General features: G+C 38.1%; 1 protein-coding gene across 2 annotated transcripts in view; it reads right to left on the reverse strand.

Annotated features, from left to right (window-relative positions):
• SH3RF3 (SH3 domain containing ring finger 3) overlaps nt 1-24,150 on the reverse strand; it is a 437,353-nt gene that overhangs the window by 40,194 nt on the left and 373,009 nt on the right. For both annotated transcript variants that reach the window (XM_075852650.1, XM_075852652.1), the window contains 2 exons: nt 9,832-10,079; nt 8,040-8,365 (listed from right to left, as the gene is read on the reverse strand). In XM_075852650.1, the coding sequence (XP_075708765.1) occupies nt 8,040-8,365; nt 9,832-10,079 (574 nt within the window). The remainder of the gene's footprint in view (nt 1-8,039; nt 8,366-9,831; nt 10,080-24,150) is intronic.

The raw sequence follows: 24,150 nt of genomic DNA on the forward strand, positions 1-24,150 counted from the left end.
TGTTACAATATTAAACAACAATAAGATAGAGATGAAATTCACTTCTGAGATTCATCCCAAAACGATAAATTTCCTAGATCTTAGGATTTCCCTGGAGCCTGGTGGCAGTGTCTCTACTACAATCTATTGAAAAACTACAGCTACGAATAATTTTTTGCATTGGAACAGCTGGCATTTACCGACACTTAAGAGGGGAATACCAGTTGGACAATATTTAAGAGCCAGAAGGAACTGTTCTGACGAGGAGAGTTTTCAAAAAGAATGTGATCTATTGTATTATAGACTTCAAGCCCTGAGGCTACCCTAGGAAACCACTTCACAAAGCATTTGCCAGGGCCAGGGTGACTGACAGAAAAGAACTGTTAGGTATTACATCAAAATCAGATTCACCTAAAATAATAAGATGCATTGTAACTTTCGATACACATACCTATCAAGTTACTGAAATACTCTGTAGATAATGGCCTTTACTGTACGCTGATCAAGATCTACAACGAGTCATTACAATAAATCCATCTGTAACATACCGAAGAGGACAAAATCTTCACAATATTCTCTTTCATAGCCATCTCGCTAATCAGATTGGTGGTCCAAGTAGATAGCTAAGATCAAACAATTTAGGGTCCCATCCCCATGGTAGATGTTCTTTTTGTAGCTTCCTGCCAACTATGAAGTAATTTAGAAATTGAGTTGATGGTAAGATCTACACCATCAGACAGTTTCTAAATTGCCAAAGTTCTGGAGTTGTCTATGGGGCTATTTGCCCATGTCCAAAAATGTATGTAGGAAAAACTATTCAGCAATTAAGGAGACGGATTTGCAAAAAAACCCCCAAAAATTATTTATCTTATGGTAATATCAAGTGCATTTATTTACTGAGATGAGAGATCTAAAACATTAATATATTTTCATTAATTGTAACTTTTCTTTCTGTTATTCTGAACAAGGACAGCCAATTTGGTATTTATTTTTTCTGCAGCTACCATTTTGTAAGTCTGTGCATTACTGCAACTTATGTATACTTTGATTTATCATTAATATAGGAGAGGCAATAGCTCTCTTTAATGCTAAAAATTATTACTTATTCCGCTTGAGTCGCAGTATATGGCTCCTGGGCTTCTGTTTGTAGGAAGTGTCTATTCATAACTGTATGCTTTATCTAACATAATAGAGATCTATACTTTCTCCAGTACTGTTATCTGGCAGCATTATCCGATGACACTAAGTCTTTCAGCATGCGCCGTCTTTATGAAAATCATAAATTTAACTAAGTCCGGACACATGCGCAGTCTGCAGTAACCCATGCTTAGACTCTGTATATTTTGGTGCTACTGAGCATACTCCGTATGTAAGAAGGAATTGGCTTATGTAGGAGCTTTGTGTATTGGCTAAGTAAGTTGTCTATCAAATGTGTCTGAATGACCGACGATACACCAAGCCAACTGATTGTCTCGTGTGCACTGGTCCTCCTCTAAGATTTTATAAGCCTCAGACTTGCTGTTTCTGTCGCCATTGCCCCATTGTACCCCTGAGGACGCCATCTCGGCGAAACATGTCGGAGCGCTTTATTGAATGTTTTTAACACACCATTAGCTCAGAATAAATTCTGGGATAGCGGTCTGGAGATGCATCCCTCTAGTATAGACAGTATATTAATTCTACTGCTGTCAGCAGAGACTGACCATTACATCTATATGAGTGATAATGTTTTCTGGACTCCTGGGTTGTTTTTAGAGTATAGGCTATGAGCCTTTAATAAAGGTTATTTTCATTATTGGGAATTATGTGAATAGAACAATTCAATATCTTCTGTTAGTATTGTGGAAAATAGGGTTAGTTGCCTTATAGGCAAATAGTTTCAAGACAAAAGCGTGACTCATTGCTGCAGAGGATAGTCCTCCATTTCAGCCTCCATTGCCGTCTTGCTGTGCACCATGACAGCCTTTGAGAGTTGTGGCATGTGGTCAATAGAACACCTGTAGCCGGACGTCTGCCTTGCAGTTAAATGTCGTGCACATGCCTTGGTGGTGTGTGTAGACACTGGTTGCCACCCTAGGCTTGCAATGTGGCGTCCAGTTTCACTTTCAGTACAGAATGGTTCACTACGTGTCATTCTTCCAATCAGATGATCTGTCCGTGCAGAGGTTTGACTCCGCGCACTTCTTGCTGTCATTCCCACAACATCCGGGACACACAACATAAAACAGTGCTGACATCTCGGCCTAGGCGTGTAGCGATCTTCCGAAGTAATAAACCAAGGTCTCTCAAGTCAAGGATTCTGTCCCTCTCAGTTTGCAACAAGTGGCGATAACTGGCACATCGACAATCAGGATCACACAATCAACCCACACCTCATGATTCGATTTTTGAGGTTTCATGTGGCTAAAAATCTTCAATCTGGCTTTTATGCCCTTCTTACATGTCACAGATTGGAGCTAGGTGCTTGAAAATGTGATCATTTGCAGATCTTAGTGACACCTGCTACTTCCTCGATCTGCATAACCTGACGGCTTGCCCTTCTTGGTGTTGCAATTTCAATGTTGAGGAGTGTAGTTTACACATAAATTAATAGATACATAGCCTGGTACAGCAGTTACAGAATAAAAAAAAAAAGTAAGAATCTATTCCTTATTGGTGTAAGGGCCAACAATCAACATCACATTAAATATATTTGCATACATAGGATGCAATGAACTCGTGTATAGTTTAGAAAAGTCTTATTCATAAACATGACAGCGAAGATAAAGCAAGGCAATACAATAATTCTCTGCAGCAAAAACTCATCAAAATGTAAAAACAATGATGTATAAAATGATCATTAACCCCTACCCGCACCAGGACGTAACTGTACGTCGTTGCGGGAAGTTACTTCCCGCACGAGGACGTACAGTTACTGAGTTAATCCCGGTGCACACTGTCGGCGACAGTGTGCACCGGGAACCAGGAGGTCAGCTGTCGCCGACAGCTGACACTCCCCTCTTGCCGGCCAGCGGTCCTTTGCCGCTGATTTCGGCGCATTAACCCCTTAAATTCGGCGATCGGGTGCAATCGCCGAATTTTAGGGGTTTCTAACATATCGGCAGACCCCCGTCCGAAATCGCGGGGTCTGCCGATAGTTAGTATGGCAAACGGAAGCCAAACAATGGCTTCCGGGTCTGCCATGGACAGAAGCCCATCAGGACCAACCTTCGGCTGGTCCTGATAGGCTTCCTGTCAGAGTGACAGAAAGTCACTGTGCCGTTCCCGATGCACACTGTCGGCGACAGTGTGCATCGGGAACTTGGAGATCAGCTGTCCCCGACAGCTGACACTCTCCAGTGTTGCCGATCAGCGGCTCATCGCCGCTGATTTCGGCAATTAACCCGTTACATGCGGGGCTCGATTGCGATCTCCGCATGTAGCGTGTTTGTAGCGCATCAGCAGCCCCCATGCAATCGTGGGGGCTTCTGATGCTTGTGATGGCACCCGGGGGCCAGACAACGGCCCCCAGGTCTGCCATGTATGTCAGCCTATGAGGATCAGCCTCTGTTGATCCTCGTAGACCAACTGTCAGAGTGACTGTGACGTCACACTGACAGTTGGAATACGTTACACTACCTAGGTAGTGTAATGTATTCTAGCAGCGATCAGAGCTGCAGGTCAAAAAAGAAAGTGTAAAAAGTAAAAGAAAAGTTAATAAACAAAAATATAAAGTGTAAAAAGTAAAAAAAAGTTAATAAAAATGTTTTATAAAAGTGTAAAAATAAAAGGTTTTGTTTTCCTATAATAAGTCATTTATTATAGGGAAAAAATGAAAACGTTAAAAAAAAAGTACACATATTTGGTATCGCCGCGTTCGTAACGACCCAATCTATGAAACTATAATGTTAATTTTTCCGCACAGTGAACGCCGCAAACAAAATAAACGGAAAACTGTCAGCATCGCTATTTTTTGGTCACCACCCCTCCCAAGATATAGAATAAAAAGTGATCAAAAAGTCGCATTTACCCCAAAATGGTACCAATAAAAACTACAACCCGTCCCGCAAAAAACAAGACCTCCCACAGCTTTTTTGACGAAAAAATAAAAACGTTACGGCTCAAAATAGCGTGTCCCAGAAAATAAATTATTTTATAGAAACTTAATTTTATTGTGCAAACGCTGCAAAACGTAAAAAAATCTATACACATATGGTATCGCCATAATCGTACCGACCGGCAGAATAAATTAAAACGTAATTTATTGCGCACGGTGAACGCTGTAATAAATAAAGAATTTAAAGCGCCAAAATCGCTGTTTTTTGGTCACCTTAGCTTTAAAAAAGATCCTGAGGGGCCAAAATCTCACTATACCCCTAGAAAAATTCCTTGAGGGGTGTAGATTCCAAAATGGGGTCACTTTTGGGGGGTTTACACTGTTTTGGTCCCTCCGGGGCGTTGCAAACCCGACATGGCACTTAAAACCAATCCAGCAAAATCTGCGCTCCAAAATCCAAAAGGCGCTCCTTCCCTCCTGAGCCCTGCTGTGGGTCCAAACATCAGTTTACGACCACATATGGGGTATTGCCGTAATCGGGAGAAATTGCTTTACAAATTTTGGGGTGCTTTTTCTCCTTTATTCCTTGTAAAAATGAAAAAATTCTATGTTTCCACAGAAAAATAGGTGATTTTCATCTTCACAGACTAATTCCACTAAATTCTGCAAAAAAACTGTGGGGTCAATATGCTATCTATACCCCTAGAAAAATGCCTTGAGGGGTGTAGTTTCCAAAATGGGGTCACTTTGGAGGGGTTTCGGCTGTTTAGGTACCACAAGACCGCCTCAAACCTGACATGGTGCCTAAAATATATTCCTAAAAAAAGGAGGCCCCGAAATCCACTAGCTGCTCCTTTGCTTCTGAGGCCTGTGTTTCAGTCCATTAGGACACTAGGGCCACATGTTGGATATTTCTAAAATCTGCAGAATCTGGGCAATAAATATTGAGTTGCGTTTCCCTGGTAAAACCTTCTGTGTTACAGATTTTTTTTTATTACAAATGAATTTCGGCAAAAAAAATGAAATTTGTAAATTTCACCTCTACTTTGCCTTAATTCCTGTGAAACGCCTAAAGGGTTAAAATATTTTCTGAATGTGGTTTTGAATACCTTGAGGGGTGCAGTTTTCAAAATGGGGTGATTTATGGGGACTTTCTAATATATAAGGCCCTCAAAGCCACTTCAGAACTGAACTGGTCCCTGAAAAAATAGCCTTTTGAAATTTTATTGAAAATATGAGAAATTGCTGCTAAAGTTCTAAGCCTTGTAACGTCCTAGAAAAATAAAAGTACGTGAAAAAAAATGATGCAAACATAAAGTAGACATATAGGGGATGTTAACTAGTAACTATTTTGTGTGGTATTACTATCTGTTTCACAAGCAAATACATTTAAATTTAGAAAAATGCAAATTTTTGCAAATTTTTGCTAAAATTTGAAGTTTTTCACAAATAAATATTGAATTTATCGACCAAATTTTTTCACTAACATAAAGTACAATATGTCACGAGAAAACAATCTCAGAATCGCTTGGATAGGTAAAAGCATTCCGGAGTTATTACCACATAAAGTGACACATGTCAGATTTGAAAAAATAGGCTGTGTCCACAAGGCCAAAACAGGCTGTGTCCTAAAGGGGTTAAACACGATTGTTATTGCTGCAAGTTTATAGCAAACATAATGCCAGGTGGGCAATAACAGATTTTGACTCTTTAAAAGTTATTTCAAATTACACTCTTTTTTTAAGACCAAGAGCTTGTAACCCAAGGTCAAAAAGGCAGGAAAGGTGTGAATAAGGAATCCAAGATTACTATGCACAGATGGGCGCCAGGAAGCCACATATGTCTCCTATCCAGCACATTAACAGCTGTAATCTATGATGTCAAGTAATCCCTGGGAGGACAGACATAGGATTTTATTTCTAAACATTCTTATGAATTTTTTGTTTAGGGAGAGATTTGCGTCATATCAGAACATTATGGAGAATGCGAGTCTTGAAAATAGAACCATGCACTGTTTTGTAATGATAACGCTAATACAATTGAGTCCAAAAAGTCATTGTCCACCAGTTGACAGCGCATTGGTGTTATAAACAGACATTTTAACAGAGCATAGCAATTATTTTCTGTATAATATTATTATCGTCTATGCTGTCCATTACTAGCAGATTTTAAAGGGGTTGTCTCACCAGAAACCCCTTACTGACAGGAACCGCCTGATTTTGCCGGGGTTATACTCAGTCAGCCAAACCTTTTTCCTGCAGCCTTCACCGCAGTCAGACAGACATTGCCTGAAAAATGTATTGTATGCAACTATACATTTTTATATATTGTGATTCCTCTCCAAAAGACATCTCTGAGAAGACCACCCCCGGTCTAGACCAAATTTTCTGTGACTGATTTTCTATTCCATTACATCCTCTGCTTATGGGCCCTCTTCTTTGAGAGGAGTTCATCCCAAAGAAATTGCAATATATATATATATATATATATATATATATATATATATATACACACACATCTTCTACAGGACATCTTCTTGTCTTTACCAAAACTATTTTGGTGTTATTCCGTGCACTGTCAATGGATTAAATGATATCTGAATGATGTCTGAATTTGGGATTTTGTAGCTCGCATAGATCTTGGAGCCATTAGTGAATTTAAAGTATATTCTTCACTTAAAACTATTTTTATAAAAAAAATCTGATTAATAACACATGTTGAGATATCATAATGGCCTTTCCGATTCCCTGCTGTCAGCACGCTGCCATTCCAGCTTTAAAGAGGCTCTGTCACCAGATATTCAAACCCCTATCTCGTATTGCAGCAGATCGACGCTGCAATGTAGATTACAGTAAAGTTTTGTTTTTTTCAAAAACGAGCATTTTTGGCCAAGTTATGAGCATTTTTATATTTATGCAAATGAGCCTTTCTTAAGTACAACTGGGCATGTTTAAAGTTAAGTCCAACTGGGCGTGTATTATGTATGTACATCTGGGCGTTTTTACTTCTTTTACTAGCTGGGCGTTGTGAATGGAAGTGTATGATGCTGACGAATCAGCATCATCCACTTCTCTTCGTTACCACCCAGCTTCTGGCAGTGCACAGACACACAGCGTGTTCTCGAGAGATCACGCTGTGACGTCACTTCCTGCCCCAGGTCCTGCATCGTGTCGGACGAGCGAGGACACATCGGCACCAGGCGACAGAGTTAACAGGCAGACAACAGGTTAGTAAGGAGAGGGGGCAGAAGGATTGGAGCTTGGGTTTATAGATGTTTAGTTCATAGTATTAATAGGGCTGCCACATAGGTGCCACGCAGGGTTTGTAACCATGGAGACACATAGGTCTACATAGGGGTATTAGATACAAAACTATAGGGGATTTTTAATTAAACATTCAAAAAGTTCCTTGTTTTTTATTTTAGTTGCATTGGAGCAATAACTTTTGTTTGCTACAACTTAATGTGATGTAGAATAATCTGATAATGTAGAAAAAATACATAGTTTCTTTTCTAAAGAGGAAAGCATCTTTAAGGCCCATATTTTAAGATGTTTTCAAAGATTATACAAATACAGGTAAAATATCCAAGCATGTCCAGTGCTTCCACGTGCTGAGATGAAACACCTATAGAGAAACCTATGGATGCATTCCACCTGCACAGGGAACACTTGTCCACACATAAAGAACAAATTAATGGGAAATGTGTGGCATAAAAAGAAAACTCAATACAGATAAAGAATTAGTTGCCCAAACAGGATGAACTTCTATTAAATAGTTAAATCATCCAGGGCTAGAAACACTTGCCATAGACAGGCTTCTATAATAAGCACCAGGTTTTCACTGTTCATTACAGAACATACACTTATAAAAAAAAGACCTGGAAAATCAGAACAGAAAACTCCAGCACAGTCGTCTGTAAGCAATTTCCTTCTAATAATCTACCGTTTTATTTGGATTATTGCCGAAAACATGGAGACATTTCATTCCCATTATAGGTTATCCGAAGATTTTAAAAGGCACTTACTTTCTCAGTCTTCCTCTCTTCTGTCTTGCCGCCTGTGTTTGTAGGGCTAGCAGTTGACATATAGTTGACTGGGCCATTGTAAGCTTCAACACTAATGCTGGCTGCAGTAACATTTGGCGGTGTGATGACTGCTGCCGCTGAAGTTAAGGGAATAACTGGCCGAGACAAGTGGACTGCGATAGAAGTCTGTATAGAGGACTGCAGCTGGGGCATGTGTTGCGGAGAAACAGTTGACTGGATTCTGTTTGGGCTAGCAGGTAGTCGACAAGGGGAACTGTGAGTCCTTATAGGTGATACAGTAGCTGTGGGACGTTCTTGAGGTTGTGCTGAAGGATGTGATACGAGAGATTAAGAATGAGAAATATAATGTTACAATTAATTCAACTTCACACTATATTATTAATTCATAAACATCTATGATAATCACATTTGTTTAGTATGTATATATATATATATATATATATATATATATATATATATATATATATGCTAGTATGCATTTAAAAATATAGAAAGATAAAAAAGACGAGAGAAGCAAATGTTAAATTTATTGCAATGTCCTTGACAATAAGGTTAGGGCTACATGTCGCGCAACCTCAATGTTTCCCTATGAAGGAAAGGTTGTGTGACATGAAGAATTTTTGGGATCACAAACCTTCCAGGACTTTGTCCTCTATTGGTAAATATTGAGAAAAGGTGACAACTCTAGAAACAAACTGTTTTAAAATGTCCACAACCCTCTGCTATTATTTATACAAGACAAGAGGTTGACTGGTTGACAATTTGCTCTTGTCTAATTCTGTACTGTCCTGTTTTATCACTGCCGACTTTCCACCTCCTCCTCCCAAATATGATTTTGTCCTCTGACTCTGATTTGACCTTGACATTTACTGAGGACTAGGTTAAACCAGTACATATTTGTCCATTTGGCACTGAATACTGGCAATGAATTTTGCACCTGTTTGTATTTTTCTGGCATCACCTGAACAGAGTATATTAGAGTATATTACAAACTTAGAACAAACTTAAAGTGACCCTCCGGTCCCATTACAAAATTATACATGTGATGGGGTATATGGAGTAATATTACCTGGTGCTCTCCAGTTGTGCCCCTCTACTATGGCTCTGCCACTGTGAGGCCCTCTCTGGGTTGTCCCAAAATGGCCACAGCACTTCCCATTCTGAGTCTAAGACATTCCCATAGTCTAAGAAGCGCTGCAGCCATGTTGGGACAACATAGAGGAGACCCTAAAGCAACGGATCCACGGCAGAGGGACGCAACTGGAGGGAACCAGATAACATTACTAAATATATCCCGTCATATTTCAAATGTTGTTGCGGGCCCGGAGGGTCGCTTTAATAATTAGCTAAATAAACTCTGGAAAAAGCAAGAATTTGTAGTAGCCAAAGCATAGTATCACATCCGTCTGCAAACAGGTGAAACACAATGAAGATGCGTCAGTGTGCCCAGCTCATGGTTTCATAGGCAGGGCGAGTAGACTTTCCCACTGTGATGGCAGCATTTCTGTGTATCTCAAAGGCTGAGCTTCAATTTTACCAGGTCATATTTTCTTCTAGTCGCCCAGTCGTAGAGTAGGGCATCAGAGAATTGTGATCAGCCTACATTAACAACTGCTGGTTGTTACCAATTCTGCATTTTAGTGTGCTACTGTTTTCAGAATTGTAAACCTTATTTTAAATAATAAACTTATTCTAAAACATACTGACTGACTAGCAAACTTTATGTATTTGTGCAAACTGCAGCAACCTTCGATTTTGTTCTACCACTTACCCATCTGCACAGAGGTGCGCGTGTGGTTGATAGCTTGCTGGTTAGAGATCTTGGGTGAATTGTTCTGAAAGGATGTTGGAGATTGGTGAGCGTGTATCTGAGGTACCGTAATAGGGAGAACAGGTCTGACAACATTGGTACAATTTGTCATCCCAGCAGGAGACGCATGTGAAGCTAATGGAGAACTTCTGCTTGTTAGTGGAACTCCCATGGTGCAGTTTCGCGACTGGGCAAGTCCAGCAGGCATCCTACAGCAGTAAAACAAAAACAAGCAACATGACAAAAAATTCTCTCACCACCTGCGCCTTATAATCTTTCTAAAATGTTACATTCACTTCAATCTAAATTTATTTTGTAGCCAAACATATTTATTTCAATGAATGTCCTTCTATTTATAACGTCGCCTTTGTTGTATCTTTTTTAATATGTAACTTTAAATAAATGTTTGTAAGAAAAAGGTTACATAGTGATGGAAACGGGTGAATTGTTTAACAGTGACAGAAAGAATGAATAATGTAACTGGTGTAATGTAAGGTTGTCAATAACGTTCAAATACACCGTAGAATGTGAGTGCACTGTCACATTGTTATTAGTGACAAACACGTGAACCTACGGTATTACTTCATGGACATGCAGGGGAACAGCAGAGGGTAGTATTGAGGGCTAGGGGTGGGCGCAAAAATACATTTTTACAAATGTTTGATGTAAATTAAATTTAACGTTCACCCTCGAATATTTTTTTTTTTAACCTGCGCAAGGTGCAATTCTGTACTGACGAATTTTCTAAAATCTCTCCATAGTGGTCGGCCAATGTTTTTTGATACAGAGATATAATAAATCACCTGCAAAGACCTATAGCTTAAAGATTAAACCCCTGGCCGCCTGTAATCACCCCTAGGGGGAGTTAAGGGACTTACTGCATAGTGTTTATACATTAAACACAACAATAACACAGTATGCAGTCAATTCCCATGCTCCTTCTAGCGCTGGTTGTAGGCAGTCAAAATTGTATCTTTAACTTTATGTCTATACAGGGGATTAAGAGCTCTGTATCAGAGGAATGGAGCTCTGACCACTATCAAGATATACTAAGAAATTAATGAGCACAAACCTTTAGACTGACAAAACGTCATGATGTTAAATTATGGACAGTCACTTAAAAAATGGGATTTTAGTTGCATTGACCAACATATGACACATGGTTTGGGATTTTGTTGTACTCACTAGTTATATGTATATTTATGGGTTTTGCTGCATGAACAAATTTGAGCTTAGGTTTAACTCACATGTAATGTAATATAACGGCATGGTCAAAAAAAATTTAAAGCTTGAGGTCTTCCTAAAGTTTGGGTTTCAGTTGTATTGCCCAAGATAACCGGTCATTCGCATACCGGGAGGGAAGCGATGGAGCATGCTCCCTAGATATATACACTTGCATATATTAAACCCGTGTTGTAAAATTGGAACATACAGAAACACATTGCTCAGTCCTTTTTGTATATCTAATATTTTATTATAGTCTTCTGAGACCTGAGTTTTTTATTGTCGGTCTATGAAATCAATCACAGTGTAAACTAAGACTAATAGTAAAAGAAAGATAAGCACTAGTTGAATTCTTACAATCTATTAGAAAGCAAATGTCAGCAGCTTTTAGTAACATGGAAATATTCAAGACATAAAGAAAATTAACCTCCTTCGTTAATTAATTTTGAAGCACGTTATTATGATTCATAGGACAAACACAATGTATATTTTCTAAATACATTTGCATTTTTTTGTTTTAAAGGATCTGACCTATATTTTACATAATATAGCTGGAGCCGCATAGCAGACATACTGTGTGCTGCCCAATTTAGAAGAGGTAGCAGGTATGCCTAATGTTTGCTGCTGTTTATATGCAAATGCTGCTGTTTGCTCACAGCGGTAGTCTAACTGCTCAGTATGAAAGTTTATGCTGTAATAACCTAATTAAAGCAAAACCTGAACTCAAGACTGATTTGATAAGGTTGTAAGTACAATATACAAAGTTGTAAGCTTTTATTGAAGAATCTGCATTAGCCCATGGTTGCCAATTCACATTACTATCAGAGGGAAACAATGCAGACCATTATGGAAAATAAATTGTGTTTGATTACATGTTTTTAAATAACCACCGATAGATTATGACCTATTTTTCTTGTATATAAGGTGTAGTACAGTCTAGTCTGAATATTTATAGACCATTCACTTCCCTTTGCTGCTTTTTGTAAATGCTGATTGTTAACCTCCATACTTGCTGAGCGGCAGTGTTCTTTGTGTGGAGCTTTCCTATGTACTCTGGCCAATCAGATGTCTCCCCCTGCTACTCCCTCTCCCCTCTCACAGCAGAGCACACACAGTGTTTCACACCAAGGCTGAGGTAGAGACACTGTAACATGATCATATCTCCTCCCATGCTGCTATTATTTACTCTAGACAGCTTTTTTGCTGACTGGTGAGGTTTCTGATCATTTCCCTAAACATGCAGGCAGGAAAAAGTAAACTACAGTCTGCTGAAAGGTGAGGAAGATGCAACTATTACAATTTCCACATGTTATGGTTTAGAGGAAACATTATTTTCAAATTGGTTTGAATTTGACTGTTAGGGTCCTCTTTCCTGGCCCGATGTGGGCCGTGTAAACAAGCGTCGATCAACGAGACAGCTTGTTGATCAGCGCTCGTTTGATCCTCTTAACAAGGAGCTATGTATAGGGACAAGCACTCGTTATTACGATGGCTCGTCCCCATATATTTCCATAGTGTTGGCAGCACGTCTCACTGTTCACACAGGGAGATGTGCAGCCGGCAACCATAATATTTTAGACTGCTAAAGCGAAACAATAAGCCGATGAACTAGCGTTTGCTCGTACATCAGCTGATAGTTTCCCTGTTTACACAAGGCAAAGATCGGGAACAAGCGTTCTGTGAATGCCCATTTGTCTGATAATTGGCCCGTGTAAAAGGGCCTTAAGTGATTGAGGTTCTGTTCTACATATCTGACACGGGTTATGATAATAAACATACAAAATAATACAAGAATCATCAAAACAACTTAAGTGTCAGGTAGTAGTCACCAGAATGCATTATTAATGTGTATACCGATTACCAGAATAGTCTGAATTTCATATACTAATTAATGAAACAGATTTGCTTTATTTTCTGGCCACTAAAAATGCCTCTGTTTTGCAAACTTCTCAGCAGAATAGACCACATGTTGTATATTGGACGTGCCTTGTGTAGTGAATACTTTGATAAGCACTGTTTTCATACATGCCAACACCATATGATATACGTAAATGTGAGGTCAATGTTGCGTATTTCTAATATAGGAATCATCATATGATAATGCTAGGTTTAATTGCTAGTTCTAATGTTCTGTGTTTTTCTTTTGTGTACTTCACTATCCAACATAATTATATACTGCGTTATATCAATAGAGACCTTTCCTCAGTGATAACACAATTTTTTTGAAGGTTCTTTTCACATCGTGTTTTGGTCTTCCGTCAGAGGCATACGTCAGGAGGACTCCCGACGTATACCTCCGACGGAAGGCTACAACGTATCCCACCGCATGGCATACAGTGGGATACATCGCCCAGGGACTTTAGCCATGTGGAAACTTATAGTCATTTTCCATATATGTACAGGGATGTCGAGAACTTCCCCAGGGCCGGAGACCCCGGCCAGGGCATTAGCTAGCGCTCTGCCCTGAGACTCCACCATGTATGCACAGTGACTTCAGGAGCTTCCCCAGGGCTGAAGTCCACGGACAGAGCGGTTGTTCAGGAAGCTCCAGAGACATTACATAACCATATATAGACAGTTATGTCGCTGGTGCTGATATATATGTTTAACGTATTCCTGTGACAGTAGCATCCACCACCCATAAGCTCCCATGTTAAAAGAACATATTCCGCGCTGTATATTTTTTTGTGGGATCTCTCAGGATGGAATAGGGTTATTCCATCCTTAAAAAAAATATGTATACCGACAAATACCAGCCCGACAGAGGCCCAAAGGTCTCTCTTTTGGTCTATGTCGGGCTAATAGAGTTTTCTGACGTACAAGATAAACGTAGTTCATAATGACGATGTGAAGAGGGCCTAATGATTGACAACTTCCTCCAAGCTGTAAATGTTAACATATGTTCTATGTAGTCTAATATATTCACAATACTTAATATATCCTCATACTAATAAATTACCATCTCATTTTTATAGCAAAATAGGTACCATAGAAAGTTAGATAGAAAAGAGAAAAGGAAAACAAAACAAAGGCAGATGTTCTGTATTCAGCTTCTGGGCTGTTTGGCAATTTCTCCCAATGTTCTCTATTTATTGGGCAAAACATGTTATTTGTACCAAACATTCCATAAAAGATCATGCCTGAATGAATAAGCAGCTGTTTTCCCTTCTCTTGAATAGTATTAAATATGCAAACCTACACATTTAGAGCAGTTTTTGTGTTAATGTATCCCTATCAAGCATTATGTCCGACTGGAAACCTATTTATCATGACTGTATCTGTCTCTAACACACATGTACACCTTTTATATATACATACATATATATATGTGTGTATATATATATATATATATGTACATATATATATACATATATATATATGTATATATATATATATATATATATATATATATATATATATATATACCAGCAGATAAGATTTATCACCTATGTATGGGATAGGTCATAAATGTTAGATCTCTAGGGGGTCAAGCTAGAACAGGGGTTACCGAATCTCCTGTTCTTCCCCACCAGCACATCTGCGGTGGAGAGGAATCTTAAGGATTGACATTCGAGGGTGCATGTAGCCGCTCCATACAACTCTATGAATGGTCAAAAGCCAATGATCTATCAGTTATCGATAAATGTTAATGTCTGGAATACCCTTTTAAAAAAATTAGGATCTTTTCACACTGGTGTTATGGTTTCCTCTTTTTTTTAGGATTCATGATTGATATGATGAATAAGTTACAATCCTTTATGATCTACTTGACATATCCTCCTGGATCTGTTATGAACCATATTTTCCTTTTCAGATTAACTTAAGGCTTACCTCTAGGGATCCACTTAGAAACCACTTAATATGCACATCAGGGTGTAAAGTCAAGTTTCTAGTCTAGAATTAACAAATCAGTGTTCTATGTTATTTAAAAGCTTCATTCACTGGCATGCTACACACTCCATTTATATGGTGAAAACGTGCATGTTCCCTCCCTTTACGTAAAATTATGTCTATATGAATTTAAAACTGTGAATCCCTTTGGGTGTTTCATGTGGTCATGTCATGTACATATTGCAATGCCTGTGATTATATGTTTGTGTATACTGCACACACTGTTTGACAATGGTGATGGTGGGCTGGTGCTCCGTCGTACGCAGCTGTGCCGCCAGTCGTTGCCGTCACTGAGCCCAGCACTGATGTGTGGTGGTGCTGTGCTGCGCGCCAGAAAGCTAGATACGAAGGGCCAGTGTGAGATAAAAAAGTTATATATAAGCAGGAGAGGATGGCACCTTTAGAGAAAGCGCAGACTTTGCGGCTGAACTGTGTGTAGTGCTGTGGGAGCCTGTGTCTGCTCAAAGCCTATAGTTGGGCCCTTTACCTTGGGACCCGGGATCTAATGTGTGTGCAATTGGGTCCTGACTTAGGCCACATTAAGGGCATGTTCACACGTTCAGATGAGTTTTTCCGCTGCAAATGTTGGTGCAGATTTGGGGCAATTACGCAACGAATCTGCACCAACATTTGCATATTTGACAGGTAATTCAGACGTTGCGGAAAAGACAGCGGACTTGCCACAGATTTCAGTTTTTGCAAAGGCTGAAATCCGCAGTGAAATTCCGCTTCTTCTCCGCAACAGACAGTGCAAGCTGCGGAGGGAAAATCCGCACCGCAGCCTATGGTCCGAAACAGAGTTTTCCACAATCTCTGAACTAACTTGCCTAAAAATGTATTGAAACAAATGTAAAAAACGGCCGCTGGAGGATTCCACTGCGGACTGTCCGCTGCGGAATTCCACAGCAATTCCGCCACGTCTGGCCATGCCGTTAGGGCTCGTCCACACGCTCCGGAATTGCCGTGAAATTTTCTGCAGCAATTCCGTTGCATGTGGACAAGCCCTAAGGCTGGATGTGGGATGTGAAGTGTAGCGATGTGAAGCGGATAGGAGAGGCACAGAGCGGATCTGAGCAGCTGCTATAAGACTGTTGGTAATCTGCAGCAGAGGCCTAATTGCCTGAGTGGTGCTGTACCTGAGAACTCGTGTTTGTAGCTGAGAGAGAAGCCATGAGTGGTGAGAGAGAATCTTCTCTGATTGGAAACCATAGCTGGGTCCATGTAGTAGGTAAGAAGTCAGCCCCTAGGAAGACATTTGCATATAGCGCTTGTCGGGAGGTAGCTACCCTGTAGCCTAGAGAGTGTCATATAAGTGGACTGAGGCCGGAATAAGTGAGTGTCCTGTAGCCAAGTGTAGGAATGTGTCCTATGTAGTAACTTGGACTGGGCACTAGTGGAGGATAGTGGGACAAAGTGAAGCCACAAGAAGTGCTTAGAAACAAGTGTTTGTGACTAATCCCTGCTGCTGCAACCATAGATGTTTAACTGTATTCATTAATACTGTATTGTACAAGCAAGATACCGTTTGGTTACTACTGTTACTATTTCTGATGTGTCATTATTGTAAGTAAAATTAAGCCACCCTTAAAGAAATGGTACCCCTTTTCTTAAAAGGACTTATGCTGGCCTGTGTATACCACCTAGTGGTCTTGGACGGTACTCTGTAAAACTCTTGTTGCACTCAGTATTGTGTGTCTTTCACGTTCCACGTACACACCTGCGGATGGTAGGGCGTCGTAACAAACACAAGTACCCATGAAGATAAAAGGCAAATGGAAACTATGTAACTGATGCAACCCGGCAAATTACATTAAGGTAGAGCAGGCTCTGGTAAGGAGAAGTCTCCCTGTGATTTTATAGCCAGTGTAGGGAAAAAAATCGGGGAAATCCAAGGGCGCAGCCGTATCCAGATAAAATTGTTTTTATTTTGTACATAAAACAACAACAAAAAGGATTGTGTTTCGAAGCCGTACCGGCCTCTTCGTCAGGTCAGAGTACAAGTGATTGTCCTACGAAAGCACACAGTTTATATAATCCAAAAAACAGATGACTACCGGGTTAAGTGAGAGGTCAGATTAAAAGGCGGGTTCAAACAGATCGTTCTCATCGGAATAGGCCTATTAACCCCTTAAAAAATTTGTATATATATATATATAAACACATATATATATTGATAATATCAGCCAAGTTTATATAGAGTTAAAAAATAGTAATAAAAGTGTATATATATACATATATAAATATATAGAAAAAATACATTAGAAAATGTTAAAACAATTGCATTCGAAAGGATATATCTAAAAGACATGGAGCATATACATATATATACACACACACATACATCTATCTTAAAAAACACGTGAAAAGACTATCCAAAAAGATGTAACTTCCTATATGCGCTAATTCGCTAATTGGAAATATACAAATAAATAAATAAATAAATAAATGAATGCCTGGACATAAAAACAAATTAGTGCAGAAGATAAAAATGACATTAGGAATGATCACATCATATATCTATATCCACTATATATAAATCCGACAAAACGTGTTATATAATGGTCTTCTTGAATTCATTCAGAAATGTCGGTTTATGTGTTTTTAGTTTGAAGATGGTTTTATTATATTCATTCAGACCTGTCGGTTTTAGTGTTTTTAATTTGTGGATAGAAAAATATATTATAACAACCTGAGTGACTAAGGTCTAATCAATAAGGATAATGACTAGAAAAAGCTCTCTTAAAATCACGGGAAAAGACCATCCAAAAAGGGATATGAATAAGATACTCTATATATACGCTGGATGAGAACATATAAGTACCTAAATGAATACATATCTAGACATAGAAGAAAGTATTATGAAATTTATAATGATATTTGGAAAGATCCCATTTCATGTCTACATACACTATATATGGAGCCAAAAAACTGCATTAAATAATGGTCTCATTGAGTTCGTTCAGACCTGCCAGTTTCAGTGTTTTTAATTTATAGATCCAAAATATTTCTTTTTTACAAAGAACGTTAAAACGGTCAGGGTAACTTACTGAGATATGGTCGATTGGGGTGATAGTAAAACATGCAAAATTTCCCTCATGTGCTATAGTACAATGTCTAGAGACACTATGGAGCAAAAATTTATTTTTACAATTAAACCTATGTTTATTCAGTCTACAATGTAGGGGCTGAATTGTCCTTCCTACATATTGAATACCACATATACAATTTATAAGATAGATCACAAAGCTAGATCGACAATTTAGCCTCGTTTCAATGTTAAATGATTTTTCTGTTTGATGTGATCTAAAAGTATATGTTTTGTCCGTAATTAATTTACAACAAAGACATCTATTTTGTCCACATTTAAAGCTCCCCTTTTCTAATAGTGGGTCGTGTAATTGTATTTTTTGTGACGAGTCTTTTAAAAAAGACAGATTCACCCGACTTGGAGCAAGAATATTTTTTATTGTTCTAGCTCTTTTGAACGTTACATGTGGTTTTGGAGGTAAGGTTTTTTGTAAAAACGGGTCATTTTGTAATATATGCCAATGTCTTTTTAATATCTCTCCTATTTTCTTATTCGCTGTGTTATATTGTGTGATAAAATTAAAACCGAAATCATCTCGATTCTTCTCATCATTTTGTTCTTTAGGTACACTACCAGATTCTAGTACGTTGTTGGTATATTTTATTAAGCAGTCTTCTTGGGACAATGCAGAGGTTTTCTTATATGCATCAGTTAATAGTGTATCTGGATACCCTTTGTCTTTAAAACGTTTGTATAATATTTTGCTTTGTTTTTTAAAATCACACCTAAGGGTACAGTTTTTCCTAATTCTCTTATATTGGCTATATGGAATATTTTTGAGCCACTTGGAGTAGTGGCCACTGTTAAAATTTAAGTAACTATTAATGTCCACTTTCTTAAAAAAATTGCATGTTAAAAACTTGTCACCTGAATAGGTAATTGTCAAATCCAGATAGTCAATTTCTTTTTCTTGAATATTATAGGTGAAATTGATACCCCATAGGTTTTCATTTAATGAAATACAAAAATTGGTGGCACTACTCAGGTCGCCATTCCATATAAAAATCAAATCGTCCATATATATTTTGTATAAGAGAATATGTTTCCTAGCCCATGGGTGATTCCATATAAATTGGTCTTCAAAAGCCCCCATAAAAATATTAGCGTAGCTCGGTGCTACTCTAGTGCCCATCGCTGTGCCCTTCACTTGATGGTATATATTATTATCGAACGAAAAAAATATATACCATCAAGTGAAGGGCACAGCGATGGGCACTAGAGTAGCACCGAGCTACGCTAATATTTTTATGGGGGCTTTTGAAGACCAATTTATATGGAATCACCCATGGGCTAGGAAACATATTCTCTTATACAAAAGATATATAGACGATTTGATTTTTATATGGAATGGCGACCTGAGTAGTGCCACCAATTTTTGTATTTCATTAAATGAAAACCTATGGGGTATCAATTTCACCTATAATATTCAAGAAAAAGAAATTGACTATCTGGATTTGACAATTACCTATTCAGGTGACAAGTTTTTAACATGCAATTTTTTTAAGAAAGTGGACATTAATAGTTACTTAAATTTTAACAGTGGCCACTACTCCAAGTGGCTCAAAAATATTCCATATAGCCAATATAAGAGAATTAGGAAAAACTGTACCCTTAGGTGTGATTTTAAAAAACAAAGCAAAATATTATACAAACGTTTTAAAGACAAAGGGTATCCAGATACACTATTAACTGATGCATATAAGAAAACCTCTGCATTGTCCCAAGAAGACTGCTTAATAAAATATACCAACAACGTACTAGAATCTGGTAGTGTACCTAAAGAACAAAATGATGAGAAGAATCGAGATGATTTCGGTTTTAATTTTATCACACAATATAACACAGCGAATAAGAAAATAGGAGAGATATTAAAAAGACATTGGCATATATTACAAAATGACCCGTTTTTACAAAAAACCTTACCTCCAAAACCACATGTAACGTTCAAAAGAGCTAGAACAATAAAAAATATTCTTGCTCCAAGTCGGGTGAATCTGTCTTTTTTAAAAGACTCGTCACAAAAAATACAATTACACGACCCACTATTAGAAAAGGGGAGCTTTAAATGTGGACAAAATAGATGTCTTTGTTGTAAATTAATTACGGACAAAACATATACTTTTAGATCACATCAAACAGAAAAATCATTTAACATTGAAACGAGGCTAAATTGTCGATCTAGCTTTGTGATCTATCTTATAAATTGTATATGTGGTATTCAATATGTAGGAAGGACAATTCAGCCCCTACATTGTAGACTGAATAAACATAGGTTTAATTGTAAAAATAAATTTTTGCTCCATAGTGTCTCTAGACATTGTACTATAGCACATGAGGGAAATTTTGCATGTTTTACTATCACCCCAATCGACCATATCTCAGTAAGTTACCCTGACCGTTTTAACGTTCTTTGTAAAAAAGAAATATTTTGGATCTATAAATTAAAAACACTGAAACCGGCAGGTCTGAACGAACTCAATGAGACCATTATTTAATGCAGTTTTTTGGCTCCATATATAGTGTATGTAGACATGAAATGGGATCTTTCCAAATATCATTATAAATTTCATAATACTTTCTTCTATGTCTAGATATGTATTCATTTAGGTACTTATATGTTCTCATCCAGCGTATATATAGAGTATCTTATTCATATCCCTTTTTGGATGGTCTTTTCCCGTGATTTTAAGAGAGCTTTTTCTAGTCATTATCCTTATTGATTAGACCTTAGTCACTCAGATTGTTATAATATATTTTTCTATCCACAAATTAAAAACACTAAAACCGACAGGTCTGAATGAATATAATAAAACCATCTTCAAACTAAAAACACATAAACCGACATTTCTGAATGAATTCAAGTAGACCATTATATAACACGTTTTGTCGGATTTATATATAGTGGATATAGATATATGATGTGATCATTCCTAATGTCATTTTTATCTTCTGCACTAATTTGTTTTTATGTCCAGGCATTCATTTATTTATTTATTTATTTGTATATTTCCAATTAGCGCATATAGGAAGTTACATCTTTTTGGATAGTCTTTTCACGTGTTTTTTAAGATAGATGTATGTGTGTGTGTATATATATGTATATGCTCCATGTCTTTTAGATATATCCTTTCGAATGCAATTGTTTTAACATTTTCTAATGTCTTTTTTCTATATATTTATATATGTATATATATATACACTTTTATTACTATTTTTTAACTCTATATAAACTTGGCTAATATTATCAATATATATATGTGTTTATATATATATATATACAAATTTTTTAAGGGGTTAATAGGCCTATTCCGATGAGAACGATCTGTTTGAACCCGCCTTTTAATCTGACCTCTCACTTAACCCGGTAGTCATCTGTTTTTTGGATTATATAAACTGTGTGCTTTCGTAGGACAATCACTTGTACTCTGACCTGACGAAGAGGCCGGTACGGCTTCGAAACACAATCCTTTTTGTTGTTGTTTTATGTACAAAATAAAAACAATTTTATCTGGATACGGCTGCGCCCTTGGATTTCCCCGATTTTTTTCCCTACACTGGATTTATTCAGCGGATATTGAACCTCAAATCTCCGGACTGGGAACTGTGGCTGCAACCGACTCTGACAGAGCTACTTCTGAATGCACGTGTGGGATGTTGTGCTCCTAGCATAACATCACCAGGTCAGTACCCTTGACCATAATTTTTTTTCGTTGTACATACAAATTCAGGCACGATGTGCGCTTTGTTTTTATCTTTATTTCTATAGCGTGATACTGTGATTTTATAGCGGCATACCTACATTTCTGCCTTAGTTTACCAAAGAGGTTACACATTCATTTTGATATGGGGCAAAGTAGATGGAGGCTGAGAAAGAGAGATAGATAGATAGATAGATAGATAGATAGATAGATAGATAGATAGATAGATAGATAGATAGATAGATAGATAGATGGATGGATGGATGGATGGATGGATGGATGGATGGATAGATATGAGATAGATAGATAGATATGAGATAGATAGATAGATGATGGATGGATGGATGGATGGATGGATGGATGGATGGATGGATAGATATGAGATAGATGGATGGATGGATGGATGGATGGATGGATGGATAGATGGATGGATGGATGGATGGATAGATATGAGATAGATAGATGGATGGATGGATGGATGGATGGATAGATAGATAGATAGATGATGGATGGATGGATGGATGGATAGATATGAGATAGATAGATGGATGGATGGATGGATGGATGGATAGATAGATAGATAGATAGATAGATAGATAGATAGATAGATAGATAGATAGATAGATAGATAGATAGATAGAGTCAGATAGTTAAAACAACTTGAATATCATTTCCCAAACAGGGAATTACAAGCTGTATAATTGTCTGTAGAGTTGGCATGCAGGCTAATAGTGAAATCCTGTGATCACAGCGGCATCAGCACTGATTCGAACAAGCAGTCTATGTCTTGTGTGAGAGGGGTGAGACCACAGGAGTGTACTAACAGGGGAGAGGGGAGACAGGAGTAATGGCAAGTGTAATGTGAGATAGCAGGCTGGTAGAGGTAGTGACCGTGACTGGACTGTAGCTCCACTGTATCTGTAACATGGCAGACAATAATAACAGCTTCTTGTTAATGAATTAGGAAGGAGGTGAGATCTGAGGCAAAAACAACTGGGCTTGAAGAAAAAGGCTTCACAAAAGTACTACATATAGGATCAAAGTGCACTGTAAAGTTTTTAGTTTTTACTGAAAGTACGCCTTTAAATGGGTCCGGCAGTATTGCAGTTTTCTTTCTAATGGAATGAATAGTACTTGCCTCGCTATTCTGAACAACAATTAGCCACAGAAACCTGATGGAACCAATGCTTGTGTGTACAGAGCCGAGCCTTACTCCCTTTTAGGTAGTAGTAAAAGTTGGGAGCCATAATGGCAATTGGTATCTTGACAGTGACATGATTTTGCTGAGGAACCTCATAAACATATTTAAACAACTATATATTGTATTATTAATTTATTGGATGTAATATCTTAAAGAACAGCCCATGTGGGCAAAAGCAATTGACTAATGCAATCAAGCAAGTAAAGAGAAAATAAAAGCCCCCCATGAAAGATATAATGCAGCTGATTCATCATATGCCACAAATGCGGTCATATGCCGTCTTTCTGGCATTTGACATCCTAAACTTATTTTTATATGAAAGTTCAGGTGGTTAGTACATAAGCGTTCAGCATGTAGCACTATTCTTGCCTTCAAAATGACAATAATTCTGATGGACCTTATTAAAAGCAATGGGGTTCGTCAGTGGTTATTTGGATCCTTCGTACAATGGATCTGTTACAGTGTCATGACTACCATTAAAAAGTGATTTTCCCATCAGGATATGCCATAAATGTCAGATAGATGCGGGTAGCACCTCTGGGACCACCCTAAACCCCATTCTACCTTTTGTAATTTCCGACCATGTAAGTAGAAAATGTTTCCGTAACTCTCATAGAAGGGAATGGCAGTTACGGAATCAGCGTAGCTCGTGTGCTATGCTGTTTCCGTACCCGCTATTCACTTCTATGGGAGTTACGTAAATACTCAGTGAGCTACTCTGTTTTCTACTTACATGGTCGTAAATTACATAAGGCAGCGGGAACACAGGAAGGTAGAACGGGGTTTAAAAGGCCCCGTTCTAGAGATATGTGTGGGACCCGCATCTAGATGACATTTATGGCATATCCTGTGGATATGCCATAAATGCCCCTGATGAGAAAACCCCTTTAAATAACGACATTAGTATACTACAACTGACATGCTCTCCATAGTTTTCTATATGCTACATACAGTCTTGTTTGAATACTTATAACACTGTTCAGTTTTAATGGAGTACCTTACTTTTTCTTTCAATGTACACTGTCCTAGTCACATTTCCTGATATTCTTTCTCTCTTTGGAAAAGGCATAACTTGAAGCTCCTGGAACCCAATGCAAAATTTATACCAGGATCCCTACTTACTAAGTGTTACGTCTTTTTATGAGGCAGGAGCGTAGCTAAAGGCTCATGGGCCCAGA

The sequence above is a fragment of the Rhinoderma darwinii genome, chromosome 2 (assembly GCF_050947455.1).
Source record: "Rhinoderma darwinii isolate aRhiDar2 chromosome 2, aRhiDar2.hap1, whole genome shotgun sequence".
Taxonomy (NCBI): domain Eukaryota; kingdom Metazoa; phylum Chordata; class Amphibia; order Anura; family Rhinodermatidae; genus Rhinoderma; species Rhinoderma darwinii.